This window comes from Eupeodes corollae, chromosome 3, assembly GCF_945859685.1.
Source record: "Eupeodes corollae chromosome 3, idEupCoro1.1, whole genome shotgun sequence".
NCBI classification, from domain to species: domain Eukaryota; kingdom Metazoa; phylum Arthropoda; class Insecta; order Diptera; family Syrphidae; genus Eupeodes; species Eupeodes corollae.
Window position 1 is genome coordinate 47587107 of NC_079149.1, and position 16762 is coordinate 47603868.

Sequence of the window (16762 nt, forward strand, 5' to 3'; positions counted from 1 at the left end):
ACAATAATGTCGCAATGTCTGGAACTACGGAAAAGTTACAAACATTTCTTTTTACAAAATGGCGGCTGTCTAAAGAAAAATATAAAAAATTTACCATTTTTTTGAACATTCTTCGATTTGTTAAAAATATTAAAAATGAAAATTTGGGGATGGCCGTAGTTCAGGACGTAAACAAGTCACTAAAGAAGAATCTCTTAAAATTTCAAGTAAATCGGTTCGGCAGAACCTGAGAAATCGTGGGTATCAGATTCAAAAAGACAGTTCTGAGAAAAACGCGTTTAAAGTACCCCATTATGTCTTTTGTTCTATTAGTTGCAGCCCAACCGATTTGGATGGCTGCTCAGCAAAATACTTATTTCTCCGAAAATAATTTGAATTTGGGAAAATCCTCTCGTAGACATATTCTAAAATAGTTATACTATGAAAATATGAAAAGAAAAAAAAATCTATTTTTTTAATTTCTAGACCAGAATACCCCCTTAAGTTAATACAAGATATATAGAATAACATGGAATATGAATCAATGATTTTTACGGAAATGTAAGTGTGTGCCTATATACGTTCGTTGGTTTTGGAATAATATTTTTCGACATCCATATATTAGGAACCAGTAAAGATCTCTCTGTGAACAACCCAAGCAAATGAATTAAGGACAACGAACTTCGGATATGCACGTGGAATGTAAGGTCCCTTAACAGACCACGTGCAGCCGAAGAATTAGCAGAGCCCCTAGACTGCTATAAAGCAGACATCACTGATATTTAGGAAATACGATGCGATTGGCCGGACAAAAAGAGGATGAAAAACCGTGATATTTCTTATGATAACTGCTACCGAGGAAACCAACAGCGCTAAATTGGATGCAGCTTTGTCATTGGAGCCAGACTTAGGCAACAAGTCTTGAGCTATAGGTGCATCAACGAGCGCCTCATGACCATTCGCATCAAGGCTAAATTCGGCAACATTAGCCTGTTATGCGCACACGCCCCCAGAGAAGGATTACAACTCTAAATATATGTTCTTCGAGCTCTTTGAAAAAAGATGTGAGCAGTGTCCTAGGAAGGAAAGACATCTTTGGTGGAATAATCGGGAAAAAACAGCCTGTTTGACAACAATTCCGTCAGCGAATTCATTGACTTTGCTGTGGGACCAAACGTCATGATAGCTAGTACGTGTTGTACTAGCTATCATAACATCTAAAAAGTCCCTTGGAGTTCACTAGATCAATCTTCTTTCGACAAGATTGACCATACTGTGATCGACGCCTGACACGCTTCCAGCATCATAGATTTCCGAACTTTCCGAGGAGCCAACATCTACTCGGACCACTTCCTTGTTGTAGCCAAGGTAGCACTTCGTATTACCAGACCCATTGAAATGCTGGGAGAAGATACAACGTCGATCGGCTTAAATGGTCAGAGATCACGAAATCCTTCTCCGACTGAGTTACAAGTAACCTCTCTCGACGTTCTCTGCCGCAAACACAATGTATCAAGAACCAGCGGCAAACAGTGAAAGGATGAAATCAGAGAAGCCGAGTCTGACGTGCTACGTTTCAAGCAACCACCAACAAGGAACGCCTGGTTTGACGAGAAATGTCGGCAGGAAAATACAGCCAAACAACAGGCACGCAAAGCAGCCGACGCTGCATAGAAGAACGAGAGCCGCTCACGAGCTCTATCAGCAGAGGAGGTGAGAGGAACACCTACTTCTCAGAAGTATAAAGAGAAAGCATGAGAAATCTTACGATCGAAGATGTTAAGAAGTTTAAAAGCAGGAATGAAGTTCGAAAGTTTTATGAGTAAGTGAATCGAAATTCACAAGTACATAAACCTCGAACCCAAAGCTGCAAAGACGAAAGTTGAAACATCATAGTGGAACTGCAGTCAATGCTGACCATATGGAAGAACCACTTCTGCACCCTGTCAAGCAAGACGACAAAAGCCAACAATCCGGTCCTCCCGACTTAGACGCAGCAAGATTTACCTTATCTAAGCTGAAGTCTAACAAATCCGCTCTAGAAGATGGCTTGATTGCCGAGCTCTCTAAGTATTGGTGCCCGATTATGAAAAACGGAGACCAAAATGTCGCTTTATAAGACCCTCATTGTCCCCGTGCTGCTATTTGCTATCTTGGTTGACCCGAAATATTTTATGATTTAATTGTAAAATGTGGCGTGATACCAAATTAGCATAGTTTCTAATAATATAGAAAAACAAATCAATTGAATGTTTTATCATAATCCAAAAAACTGAACAAAAATTTTAAACTCGAACACTTTACGAAAAATTATGAAGCGAAAAATAACATTTATCACATCTGATAAGATTTTGAGAAAGATAAAAGTAGGTATATGTTTTTTACAAAAAATTAAAACCTATACAAAGAAAACACTATTAACAATTAGTAAACAAAGGTTTTTGACTCGAGATTAAAGATATTGCCTTCAAACCAATTAGTCTAATAGAAAATATTATTTTTCAAAAGTATTAAATTATTTAAAAGCCATTTTTTTTACAAATTTAAGAATCTACGGATCTTCGATTTAATTATTTTGTAAATAGAAGTTACTGATTTCAAAATTATATTATTCTCTGCAAAATTTTTTCTGTTAACGTAAGTCAATATTTTTAGAAAAATCCAATCGATCCTTTTTTATACGAAATAAAAACTTTCAAAAATTCGAAGCAAAATTGATTAAAATTGACTTTTGACTAAAAATATCGGAAATGAAAACAGATATTGATATCAAACTTTTTGTATGTGCAAAATATTGTTGGTAACTTTAAAAACTTATTTGACAACATTCCTTACAAAATGACATTCTACAAAAATAATACAAAAAAATTGATAAAAAATGGTTTTTGACTCAAAATTTTGTATGAGAACGAACTTAAAACTTTTTATCATACAGAAAATATTGTTATTAAAATTTTATTAAAGTTTTAGAAAAACTGAACAAACAGGTTCGGGTTTGAAGTTATCAGTGTGGGTCTTATCCTGAACTCTTCTGCAATTTAGCACAAACTGTTTTTTGACCCCTACTGGCCACCAAAATCGATAAACGACCTTTTCAAATAAATGTCGTGAATTTATTGAGGCCATACTTAAAAACATTATTATGCTAGAATCTTAACCGTTTTCACCATTTAGCTAATATCAATTGATATTTTTTGAGTCATACATTCCTCTTTGCACTAAAATTTTCATTTTATTATTACTTTTTCACTATTATAAAATAAAGTCTTCTAGGAAACAACTAGATCAATTCTACCCCTCCAACAAATCAACTTCTAGAAATGCTTATAAGTTCTATTATTGACTAAACACTGATAATTGAATCATCATTCACACTAAAAGTATTTTTGAAATAACTCACCTGGCTGAATTTTACTCTCGCCTTTAAAGTCTTCTCCAAATTTCTTAAACACTTGCAAAGTTATTAAAAATGATGACTACTGTTGCATAAGTTCTTCGAAGTTAAACTTTTAAAATCAAATTGTATCAAAATTGACAATATTTATTATTTTTAGGAAATGCTGTTTCAAAAACATTTCCCTTTTTCCTTCCTAAAATGTAATCTTCTTACAAAAATTAAGATCAATTTCTCAGAAAACCATCCAAGTTATGAAAAGCTCAATTGCAAACATTCAACTTTGTTGGATGAAGTTTCACATTCTCTTCTTGTGTTTAATTTCCCTTGACTATTTGAGCTCAAATTGGGTTATTATATTAACATTTTCGACAAGAAACATGTTTTCCATCAGAATTTTACCATAACAAATTCTGATATATAAATTATAATCTACAATTTGATCAAAAAAAAAATATATATTGACATCCTGTTTTCAAAATGGCTTCCCATATTTCCTAAGTCTGGCACTGTGGGAAAGAATTTTCTCTTAAGTACTCGCACCTTCCATTAATTTTACATAAGTAGGTAAAGGCAAGGCATCCGTAAGAGTTATAGGCTTATATCAACTTCAACTATATTTCACACTTCGACAACGATTGAAATAAAGATGGAAGGTGTTAGGTGGGTCCTTGAGGAGGAAAAGGAAACGTCGTGGAATAATCATCACAGTGCCACCACGGCGCCGAGCGCACCGGGTGTGAGATTATGACTTTTTTGATATATATGTATATATATTTAGAAGAATGGGCTATAAAAAAGAGAAGTTGATACTCTAATATAGACACTACCTTTACACAGACAGCCCAACAGCGAAATGACTCACGCATAAGACATGAGGCGCACTCTTTTATAACAATGAATGACATGCTTCATCTCCATGACATTATTTAATGTTGATCTAGGGTTCATGTCCTTATATTCCTATGAAATATATACCAACGTTACATTACGTATAGGCGTATATTATATGTACTGCTAGATAGAAAAGACTAACTTTGAGATACGAGTACTTTAAGTAAGTCCATTAATAAATCTGCCAGCCCAACGAGGACGACAACGCCAACAACAACAATATCTAAGCGTATAGCGGGGTAACCGAGTGAACGCGTATCAAGCAAAAAGCAGTTTTTTGTCCCTAAATTTGTTGCTGCTTTTTTTCTAAGACTGTATGTATGCCATTTCCTGTAAAGGATGAGGCCGGAAGATCACGTAGCAAGGATACATGAGTTTTCTTGTTATGTTTGTTGTTATTTTTGAACTAAAACAACAGCAAAAAGAAATCGCATAAGATACACACTTATGTATGTATTATGTATGGTACAAAGTTTAATCACATTTTTCACTGTTGTTGTTGTTATTGTGTTTGGCAGGATTTTGTTCTCTCTATAAATGCCATAGGGTGTTATAATTTTGATAAATAGTTTCGAACGCAGATAAATAATGATGATAATAATCCCAAACGTGCGATTAACACTGAGAATGAGCATCAGAGTCAAACATATAAATCTTCATCCCAAAATTGCTAACAATAATAGGATCCTTGCTCTAATACAGCTAAAAGACATAACTCTGCGGGCTTTTTAGGGTAGGTTGTGTTGAAAAGGATAATTTTATGAACATAAATCCAAGTCTCTATTTGGAAGAGAAATGAGAGCCTTCTGTTTGACATTATATAGACATTTGACGATCGGTGGCTGGTTTTCAAATTAGAAGACTTAATGACAGCACTTATGTTCGAGAACATGACATAAGTTTTGTTTTTATTTCTATATATCTCGTATAAAGTAATCTATTTCATAAAACTATATTATGAATATTATCTACAATCTTTTCATCTAAACTGATGGTAATCAAGAGTCACATATCATATTTTAGGTATATTATGTTCATCTTTTAAGGAAGATTTAATGTCTACATCATAATGTTTAATGTGTTCGTTACCCTCTAGCTAGTAGTATAAGACGTATAATCTTGTATGTATTATTTTTTTGATTTATATTTTATCTTCTTAAAATAAATGTTTTTGCAAAAGAGAAGTGGTTTAAGGCTTATGAAGAAAATTATCTTTTTATATCCACTTGAATTTATGTTATAAGTAATTTAGGTTTTATTGATTATGATATTTTAATTATGAAGGTACTACTCTTATAACTTCTTTAGGATAAGTTTTGGATTCGTAAAAAAATCCAATTCAGGATTTTGATCTGATCTTACTTTACAAAACTAGTCGACAAGGTTTTCTTAATGGCAATAAAATTGCATTTATTCAATAAGTGTGATAACCTTAAATCAAATCCGACTTCGAAATTAATATATTTTATCAGGTTCTTGAGAAAAATCGAATCGAAAAAAAACAGTATAAGGATTTTTGAGGCTTTCTAAATATAAAAAGTAGATTTTTTTTAACACAATCTGTGATAGTTTTCCACATCTACAATCCCATTCTTCAAAATTCAATTAAAATATTTAAGTTTTTAAAAAGCAATACTTAGCCATTAACGTAACATAATTTTGAAAACAAGCATTTTTCAAAGATGAGCGAATAGTTCAAATAAAAGTTTGAATTCAAAATCATAACTAAGAATTAAGTCCGAAACGTGTTTTTCAATTATATTCTACAATACAGTCTGAAAAAATGTATATTGTACATACAGCCGTGTCGTCAAAAATATTGATTTTTGAAACCATCTAGTGCTTTTTTGACACTGACTTAAAATTAAAATCTGTACAGATAGTCAGTAACATACTATTAGGGAAGAAATGAGTCACTTAATAGCGTTGTTGGGACATATTGAAAACATATTTTCAAGGTAAGTAATAAAAACGGGTGGTTTTTAAAAAGAATTTTGTACGAATATCTCTGATTATTTTCTCTTTCAAGGTCCATTGGACTCAGCATGTTTTAACAATTAAAATTAAAGAATCTGGGTCACTAAAAACCCAAATTCAATTTGGAAATTCCCATAGCCAGAATTGTTATGGTCGGTGTTGACTTAAAATTAATTTGTGTTACAGATAATAACATAGAAAGATAAATAAAGCATTTTCAAAAATTGTAGGTGGGTGTTTTTTTATTTCATATTAGTCATTAAAAAAAAGTCGATCTACCATCGACCAAATTTTCTACGCCAAATCCTAGAAAAGACCCAAAAACATTACATCGAATCACGCCATTTTTGCATCGATTTTAAAGCAGCTTATGACAGTGTAGACAGGAACTAACTATACCGTGCCATGTTGAGTTTGGCATCCCTACTAAACTGATACGTTTTATCACAATTACGCTGGAAAATGCTCGTTGCTGCTTCAAAATTGGAAGAGACTCGATAGAAACTTTTGAAACCATCAGAGGACTTCGACAAGGCGATGCGCTGTCATTTAGCTGCTTCAATATTGGTCTTGGTTTTTCTTGAAAGAGTGGTGCGCAATACCAACGCCAATACCATCTTTCAAAAATCAACACAATATCTTGGATATGCAGATGACATCGAAGTTATGGGAAGGACCAAACGAGCAGTAACGGGTGTTTTCTATAATGTCGAGTCTGAAGCGAAAAAAATGGGGCTTGACATTAACGAGGACAAAACGAAATATTAACCGTCGTCAAGTAGAGTCGATTCACACCGTAAAGTGGTCCAAATATGAATATTGACAGGTACAACTTCGAGGTGGTAAACGAATTTGTTTATCTGGACACTGGTGTTGATTCTGCAAATGACATCAGTGCGGAGATCAAACGTAGAATTACCCTTGCTAATAGCTACTTCTTTGGCCTAAGCAAGCAGTTGAGGAATAAGGCACTATCTCGAAGTACTAAAGAGACACTGTACAAAATTTTAATCATCCCAGTCTTGCTGTATGGTGCAGAAGCATGGACCCTCCCAGGCGGATGAAGAATCTCTTGGTATCTTCGAGAGGAAGGTTCTGCGTAAGTTCTATGGTCCGGTTTGTGTCGACAGGCAAAGTAACACCTGGCGGGGAAGATTTAATCAAGAGTTATACTAGCTGTACAGCGACTTTCCACTGGTAAAAAACTGCGTGTACAAGGTTTAAGATGGCATGTCGAGCGAATGAACATCGAAGTTCCAGCCCGTAAGGTATTCAACGCCAAGCCTGAGGGAACAAGAAGCAGAGGCATGCCTCATCACTGGTGGAGTGAACGCACATCAACTTGGTATTCAAAACTGAGATCGAGTACGCTGGCGAAAGTTATTATTTGAGGCCCAGGAGCACAATGCGCTGTAGCGTAATCTAAAGTAAAGTAAGTAAGTATATAAAAGTAAACAATTCGGTTGACCCCAAATTGGTATAGATGCGAAAAAAATGGAACCAACGTTTTTTTTTTTTAAATTAAAAATATTTGTCATTTCTAATATTTTCCGAAAAAAAAATGTATTACCTACAAAATTTTGTATAAAACCAGAACAAGAAAAGTGTTTAAATTCTTAGAAAAATCAAATAGATGAAAATGACAGAAAATACGCCAAATAATTGGTTTTTCGACTAAAATCTTTAGAAAAAAAGGTATAGACATCAAAGTTATTTTATCAGGTGCCAAATATTGTTTTTGGCTTTAAGTACATTTTTTAAGAAAAATCCATTCAAGAACTCTTTGTAAAAAAAAACCTTAAATTGATAAAAAAAAAACCATGACTCAATTGTCTTGAAAAAAAGGAAAGATATTTATTTCAAACTTTTGTATTTGACACAAAATGTTGTTATTAATATTTTGTTACTCTTTTAAAAATATCGACAGTCGGAAGTTAGCAGTGTGGGTCGCATCCTATCCTCTTTTTTCGAAAATAATGCTGGAAGGATGGATTTGCCCAAAATTTTGAGTAACAGTTAACCTACATTTTTTGTACTGAAATTAAAAACATAGACTTTTTGAGCAAGAAAGTTTTGGCGATGCAAATTGGGCACCTTGGTGTTTTGTGTGCTAATAAAATTGAGGTTTTCATATTTAAATTCGGTTTTGTATTTAATCTAGTTTTTAAAACCTATCAAAACAGTTCTTTTTCGACATCTTTTTTAAATTCAAATACAATATCGTAAAAACTCGTCTTACAAATGTTGGGACTTTATTTTTCTAAGGTCGTTCGAGAATTCAGAATATTATTTTTCTTTTTATTTTAAAATTCAAAATCATGAAATTAAAAAAATGTACTCATACTCAAGATTTTGTTTTGAAAAATCAAAAGAAATATACAATCAACACGTTTAAGGAATTTTTGAATGTTTCAAATGCAAATTCACATATACATACATGATTTAAAAATTCATGTTTCTGTCTGTTTCTTTAACATTCGAAAGAAATAACTTGAAAACTTCAGTTTAAAAAAACTACTTTGGCGTAACAAAATTCTCAATACAAGTTCTTCTATAACTTCTACATGAAGTTATTTTTCAAGTCTTTACAATGTAAAAACTACACGCAGACAGCCAAACAACTTTACAAACTTTATTCGCTCTTATTGCGGTACATAATCATTAGACTCGTTATGTTTGATTAAAATACCACAAGTTAAATTAATTTACCACTGATGCACAACTTGACCTAAATAATGAAATCGAATGTAGTAAAAATCACATCTAAATCTAACGTCATTACATAAAACCATTCAAAACTTTTATTTTAATGTTTTTCTTTAGGTACTTTTTTGCTGTTGTTGTTCTTATTTGGCAACGTGTCAAAGGATTTCAAAAACCCCTAATCCTTATATGTAGCATCACTACAAGTAGGTTGTAGAACAATTTGAATCACTTCGTTCGAGTCCCAAAACCAACGACCGACGACGACAATGACAACGACAACGACGAGGACATAAAAATCACTACGTGTGTCATCGTCTACACATTGTCATTGTCATGTTAATGTTTTCGACTTGTTTCGTTTTTGTTATTTTTTTAATATGTCATCCTTAAGAGAAAGAAAAGAAAATTAGTTTAGTTATTGTTTTGGGTGCTCTCCAAAGTATCATAGCTGAAATTTTCTTCCAGGCATATGTGTGATGGTGATGATGGTATGAAAATGCAAATTTTATGTTAGTTTTTTTTCTTTTTGTTTTGTATTTTTTCAAAAAAAAAAAAGATTGAAAAAGAAACTAAAAGATGGCATTTAGAATAATAATTGAGGAAATGGTTTTAGTTTGCTTGAGCTGAACTGAGATAAGATATCATAGCTTTTCAAAAATGTAATAAGGTAAAAATTTCGTTAGAAACCTCCAAGTTATTTGAAATAAAAGAAAAATATGAAGGCATCTAAACTTTTGGGGTTCTTTGTTTTTGTGGAATTTTCTAAAAAGTACTTATAAGGTTACACTGCAAGTCTGTATAAGTGCATGCTACTTGAATTAAAAATTTTCACAAGTTTTGTATGAACTCCTTAGGCCTCCATACAGGGAAAAATTACCAACATGATATATTTGAATTATGTCCAAATTCTAAAAGCTTCCTAAAAGATGGAACATACAAACATAGTATAAGATTTAAGGGAATTCGGAACGTTGAAAAATGTTTAAATTTGCAATCTGATAAATCGAACCAATTGCAATAATAAACAACGTCAAAAATTACAAATCATATCAAAAATGTTTAATTTTAGGTTGTAATAGACTAGGTGTCCGTTAAAATGAGTAACTTATCTGGTCTTGGTAAAACAAAATTTAGTGTCTCAAGTTTGAAATTAAAATATTCAATATCCACTGAAATCGGTCTCCACAAGAATAAGAAAATATCAACAGTTCAAGTTATTTCGAAGAAGAGAGAAAGGCTCCATCCTTACAAACTAGCCTTTCCAAGACTCTTTCGCCATAATAATGCTGGAATGTTTTCAAACAGCACTTATGCTTGAAAATATTTTCAAATAGATAGATATGTTGAAAAATGAAATATGGGTTACTGGTGCCCAACGACCCTAACGAGCGGTGTAATTGGCACTTATTTTTCTAAACAAGGTAAGAAAATCATTTCTGCTATGTTTTGTAGTATGATTGATCAGTTTCTCTGACCAGAATATAAGCAGTATTCAGAAACAGTACAGGACCACTTAGCACACAGCTAGATCGAAAGATTAAGAACAGTTTTTGTAAATATACTGATCAGCAAGTCCTGATAAAATACATAAATCAAAGATTTAAAATTACATATAATCATTGGAAAATTCATGAAATTAAAAGAATTGCCGTAGCGTAGTTGACATTTTTTTTTTAAATTTTAAAGTCAAAAATATTCCGCTCATAGTAAAAGGTTATCCATTTTGCTGTTTCAAAAGTATGGGGCTGGAATTCAACATCTGCGAAACGAAGTGATGGTAACAAGAAAACTGACTGTTTTTTATCTGCTATTGAAGAGTACGACTTGGAGAGTATGTGGTTTCAAGAAGAAGATGCCACATGCCACACAATTTGATCAAATGTTGCTTTATTGGAAGAAACATTTAGTCCGCTTAATTTTTTGTCGTGGTGATTTCAACTGGCCACCAAGATCATGTGAGTTGACACTGCTGGACTTTTGTTTATAGGGCTACACGAAAGACCGTGTTTATTAAACAGTTTTAACTTTTAAGCTTTTCTTATTTTCAATTTTTAGAAAGAAAGACAAATTAAATTGTTTTGTCATGATAAAAAGAGTGTATACCGACATCATTAAGAAATTGCTGAAAGATCAAATCGATTTAATTCAGCAAATTATACCCGTGGTATTTGAAAACTTTAAGTTACTAAAAAAATATACAGCGAAAACCTCATTTTTGAGTGTCTTTTTGTAACTTTGTTAACTCCTTTTTATTGTATAGCACTCATAAGGTGGACTTTTATCTGATTCAGAAGTATCATTATTTTTTTGTGGCCACTCTTTTCATCATATAAATTTATATTAATTTAAAAAAATTGCTTTAAATTAAATTTCTTGTGAATGCTTTAAAAAAAGACTGATAAAAACTTCATTTCTCAAAATAAATGACGGCATGGCAAGATAAAAATAGTTACAAACGAAATTTCAAACAATATCCGACATTTTTTTTATTTTTAAATTTGCTTTTTTTATGTCGGCCACTAAAATTTTATTTGCCAGACAAAAACACAAACCACGAAAATATTAATTACAAAAATAGTGTGAATTAAATTAAAATATGTGGCAGCGTTTTTAGTGGTATTTGTTGCGTAGGTTATTTCCCAATAATGTTTTGGTTTGTTCATAGTGTTTTAACCTTCACTTAATTTTAACTGTGATATAATTTAGTAAAATTGATATTTCTTTGATGTTATTTTTTTTAATTAAAAAGTAAATTTTCTGGTTTAATTTTCTTTTCATTTATAATTTTAAAAATGTCATAAAAAAAGTTAAAACCCCAAATGCATTCCCATAATTATAATAATAAGTACACCACATGTATTGGTGTTCTATGATATTAAAAAATAACAACGTTTTTTTACTATTGTGTTTAATAAAACAAAACTCACCTGTCTGTTGCTATTGCTACTAAGTGTAAAATGGAAGCCGTACAACACAGGACATCACACGACGTCCAAATGTCACATAATTCTGGTCCAAGTATCCATCCTTGACTAATCTGTTTATGCAAGCAAAACAAGCAACATGAAAAAGAAATAAAAGATAAAAGCTTATTTTACACACACCACACACATTAATTAAGGACTAATTAAATAAAATGGCGCGTACAGAACTGTTCCTCAACTTCAATTAAAGAAGATGTCAGTTATTTTTTTGTGGTGTTGCTGCCTGCAATGGCTACTTGCCTCAGGACAATATTTTGTAAACACGTATTGTCTGTACAAATAAACCAAGAAACCAAAAAAAAAAAAATTAAATGTAACTTCAAGGCGCTCAAGCCAAATAAATATCCTCTAAAGAGTGAGGACATTGTTTGCTTTTAGAGTGCCTCTTCGTGTCCATACTAATGCGATCACGTGCTTACAAACAGTCCAAACCAACAAACCAAATAACCAACTCTACCTTGGGCTTTTCGAGTACATATACATACGAAAGTATACACTCGCTAATACATTATAATGCTAGTATAGAAGTCCAGTTGGAGGAAGCATCAATGGAATTATAAATAATTAGTAGCTTTATTCTTACCTCATAAACAGCACCCAATGGCATCACTAAACAGGCAACGAATAAATCCGCAACGGCCAGCGAAGCTACCAGATAATTAGCAACATTTTGCAAGTTCCGCTCCAGAATTATAGCTGCAATTACAAAAACGTTGCCTGGAATTGCAACACGTCGTTGCCACGTTCATAAAATATACATATATAAATGGTAGGAAGAAAAATATGCAAAAAAGAAACAGAGAAAGAGAGGAAGAGTTAGAGAAAAAAAAGAAGTAAACAAATGATAGTCAAGAGTATACACAACAATATTGTTAGATTAAAATATATGTATAAAATAAAATTTCATAATTATTTTAATTAGTGTTAGAACAAATGCGAGTATATTAAGTGAGGGTGCTAAGATCATTATTTTATATGTATTGGTTTGTGTGCAAAAAGTTAGTCTTGAAATAATAATTCGGGTGCAAAGATACTTTAAGGATATCAGGATATTTAGCTAATGAGATAAGTTTCTAATAGTTTTTTATTTAAAAAAGTTAATCATACAGGTTTCATTCATTATACGGAATTATAATCCTTGAGCATACATAAGATAGTTGGATTATATGAACTTTTTACCCAATGAACTAATTAAATTAAGTCAAAATATTAAAACAGGTGGGTGTTCCAATAATTCATTTGAGCCTCTTGGACAGAACTTAAAAGAGAGACTTAAAAATTTTAGTAAACCGTTGTCTAAGTGAAACGTTTCTATCCCGTGAGCACCGTTGTAAGGCTTCATGTGTGTCATTATTTTTTCGCTACTTTCATTAGCAAAGCTCTAGTCAATTAGATAGTTGCATTCTTCCCTCAAACAATTCAACCCTTAGACAGGTTCTTCTAGGAATGCTCATCAATTTACCCCTGAGCCCAATTTTGGACGTACTGTGTAAAGTACAGATATTTCTTTTTTGGTTTTTAAAAAACATGTCAAGTTTTGAAAAAAATCTTAAAGCAGTAAGTAGTAGTCAAGTTTTGTTTACTTAGAATTCTTCTGTAATAGCTTTATGTGGTTAATTCCTTTTATTCTTTTAGCTCTATGAACTTTTTTCTATTGAGTCAAAATCTAGAGTTAATTCAACTGCAATATAATAGAACCATGGAAGATGATAACACAAATTATATTATCTTTTTACACGAACTTTTATTATACAATTTCAATTTATACGTAATTTAAAAATTTGGATCCATCTTTTTGTTTAAAAATATCTTTTTCTTTTAAATATCCTAACTGCTGATGGCATTAGCCGTGTTTTTTTGGCATTCTATAAATAGTAGATATAGTACAAAATTCCCAAGAAAGCCCATTGGCAGTAGCCAGATTTTTGTATTTAAAAGTTGGTACAACTGAAAGAAGACCTGTCAAAATAATACTAAAAAAAACAGATAGAAGAAATTATGGGAAAACCAAAAGCTGAAATGAACTTCAGCAAAAAAAACTAACTAAAACTAATAAAATGGTAATTTTGCAAGTAAGAAAACATCTGGAAATTGAGATTCTATAAAAAAAGTTCATTTAACAATTGGTTTAAGGAGGGGGTTTGTTCTTAGAATACTACATTAACATTTGGTGTTGAAGCTCACCTCAATTCTTTAGTAACCTGATTCGTGTTGAAATGAGCTTGATTCGACTCGATTCCGGTCGGGGATCGGAGTCGAGTCAAAATTTGTAAAGAAAAACCTGTTTGAAGGAGTTGGTTTTACGAATAATGCGTTATGATCTGTTTATTTCTATGTTGGTGTACAAAAAACATAGTTTTATTATAATTAAATTAAAAAAAAAATGCACATGGAGTAGGTAGGATATTCTTATATGATGCTGAACTAATCAGTTCTTCATTGCTTTAAACGAATCAAACTATCTCACTTGCACTTCATAAGAAACACCAAAACATGCAATTAAGAAAGTTCCGTCAAACTTAATCATGTTTAAATTTTCTTTTGCATTGGAACCAAAAAGATTTATTTAATCTAAACTGAGATAAACTTTTGGTGGAAACATAAGAAATTTTAATTATCTTTTCTATTGTTTTCTCTTTCAAAATAAGCCCAGTTAGTCCAATTTCATTAACAAAAGTAAATAATATCAACAGTAACAGATTAATTGTTTTCCACAATAGAAAACACATGTTTCCAATTCAACGAACGCAGCCATCGAGATACAAATGCAATATCAAGCTTCCCAACATATGAGAACAAAATAACATAAGATCCATTTGAGACTCGTGTTAATGTCAAAAACCATCCGTAGTACGATTCTACTTTATCTTTTATCGGTAGTATCCATAGCACGGTTATTGTTTTTGTTATTTGTGTAAAATCCTACCATACTATTGATAGATTTTCCAACAAGATACGAGTATTTTGTGATAAAAACAAAAATGAAAAGAAGAACAAAAAAGTACGTATACGACCCAGTGCACCATTTTAACTTTGTACTGTGAAAGCAAATTTTTGTATTAACTAGGATACAAATTTCCTTAATGAGAGTTAACTTTTCTAGAATTTTAAGTCATTGGTACAAAAGATCTTTAATAAAGGCTGTTTTTTTAGTGGTATAGAATTTTGAAGTGAAATAAAACATAGATGATTCTAATCTGAGTTTTTAAATTTTCGATGACTTTTCCAATACTTGGGACCGTATATTGGCAATAATTGAATGTTTTCGACGAAGGTGTGAATTGCTTAGCAACTTAACATATCGCCACAGAAAATATCGATATAAAAAATAAATATCAAAAGAAAAATCAAAAGACCTTAAATGGCACGATCTTGCACACCAAACATTCAATCTTTGTAGATCTAATCAAGCCTTAACATGCATTTGAGCATTGTGATTACTCTAAGCAGAGCAGTTCTGTTTATTTGGTACCAATATTGATACTTACCGCTGATCAAATTGGTTCATTACAATTATGGGATCAATTGCAATTTTATTTTGGGTGCACTAAACGAATTTATGAAGCGTAATTAAGGTGTCGGTCAATTCCTGCTCATAGCTGAAGCAAAGTGGTATTGTCAAGTTAAAGTTATGTTTTTACTTCTTAAAATAACATACGTGATTAGAAACAAAAACTGAATTCCCTTTTCGTAGTAAAAATTAGTGTGAAGGCTTTTTTATGAGGGCAATTTTATGAATAAAAATACTTAAAATAATAGTAAAAAAAAAAGACAAAAAAACTCATATAATCAATTCAGGTTTCCAATATGAGGTTTTATCGAAAATATTCCACAATTGTCACATTTGTGACTATTATTTGTTTGACTTAAGACAAATGAATCTTCGCAATAGATTAAATTGGAACAATAAACAGTTTAACAACCTTTTAGAATTTGTTAACATTCACTACAAAAATATGAAACAATCGAAATTTTACAAAAAAAACTGTTTATGGCAGTTTTATTTCTTGAACTCTTAATAACAATTGAACGCAATGTTACAATCGTCGTATTCGGGTATAGAGACGGGATTGAGTTCAAAATGAAGACAATTCAGTTTTTTTTTTATTATTTATATTCACTCAAAGGGGTACCCTTTACACAGTGCGAGCTTCAAAAAAATAGGGAAGGATTTAAGAGGAGATACCGGTGCACATTTGGTCTTAAAGTTCTGAACATCAAAATGGGAGTTAACAACAAAGTCGGCAAAAGCATTCCACATTTTGAAGTGCGGGTAGACTCAAGGTGTTCAAGGGTAAACAAATGATCATTCCTGGAAGTGCGAGTATTACGGCTGAAATGTTTAAGGGGTGGAATGCAACTGGCTAATTCGACAGAAAATTGTTTATTAAAATATTGATAAGACAACGAAAAGAATTAAACATTGCGGTGGTGTTCTAGCGATGTAAATGTTTCGATTATAGTTCTATCGCCTTTCATTTTTAACCCTAGAAAGATAACCATATTTCATAGACCATAAGTAATACACATGATTTATACGTCAATTCGACGTAGGTTATCTTTCTAGCGTTAAAGCCCTTGTTTGTATTCTATCCAAGAGGTTTAAATTTGTTTTTGGGGGCACCTGCCCAGATATGCGAAATATATTCAAGCTTTGTAAATTACAGCTAGATCAGAAGGGGTTTCAAATTAATTGCACCGTGTCGGAGAAATCCTTAGCACGTGGCAGCATTTTTGGCAATATCAAATATGTGATCATTCCATAAAAAGTGTTCCGTGATTCACATACCGAGTACGAACAGTTGATAAGTTTCCTGGATGCAAGTGC

At 32.1% G+C, this 16762-nt stretch overlaps 1 protein-coding gene across 4 annotated transcripts in view; it reads right to left on the reverse strand.

Moving 5' to 3' along the window:
• Positions 1-16762, reverse strand: part of LOC129948843 (5-hydroxytryptamine receptor 2A) — a 351836-nt gene that overhangs the window by 126707 nt on the left and 208367 nt on the right. For all 4 annotated transcript variants that reach the window (XM_056059946.1, XM_056059945.1, XM_056059943.1 and 1 more), the window contains 2 exons: positions 12518-12651; positions 11878-11987 (listed from right to left, as the gene is read on the reverse strand). In XM_056059946.1, the coding sequence (XP_055915921.1) occupies positions 11878-11987; positions 12518-12651 (244 nt within the window). The remainder of the gene's footprint in view (positions 1-11877; positions 11988-12517; positions 12652-16762) is intronic.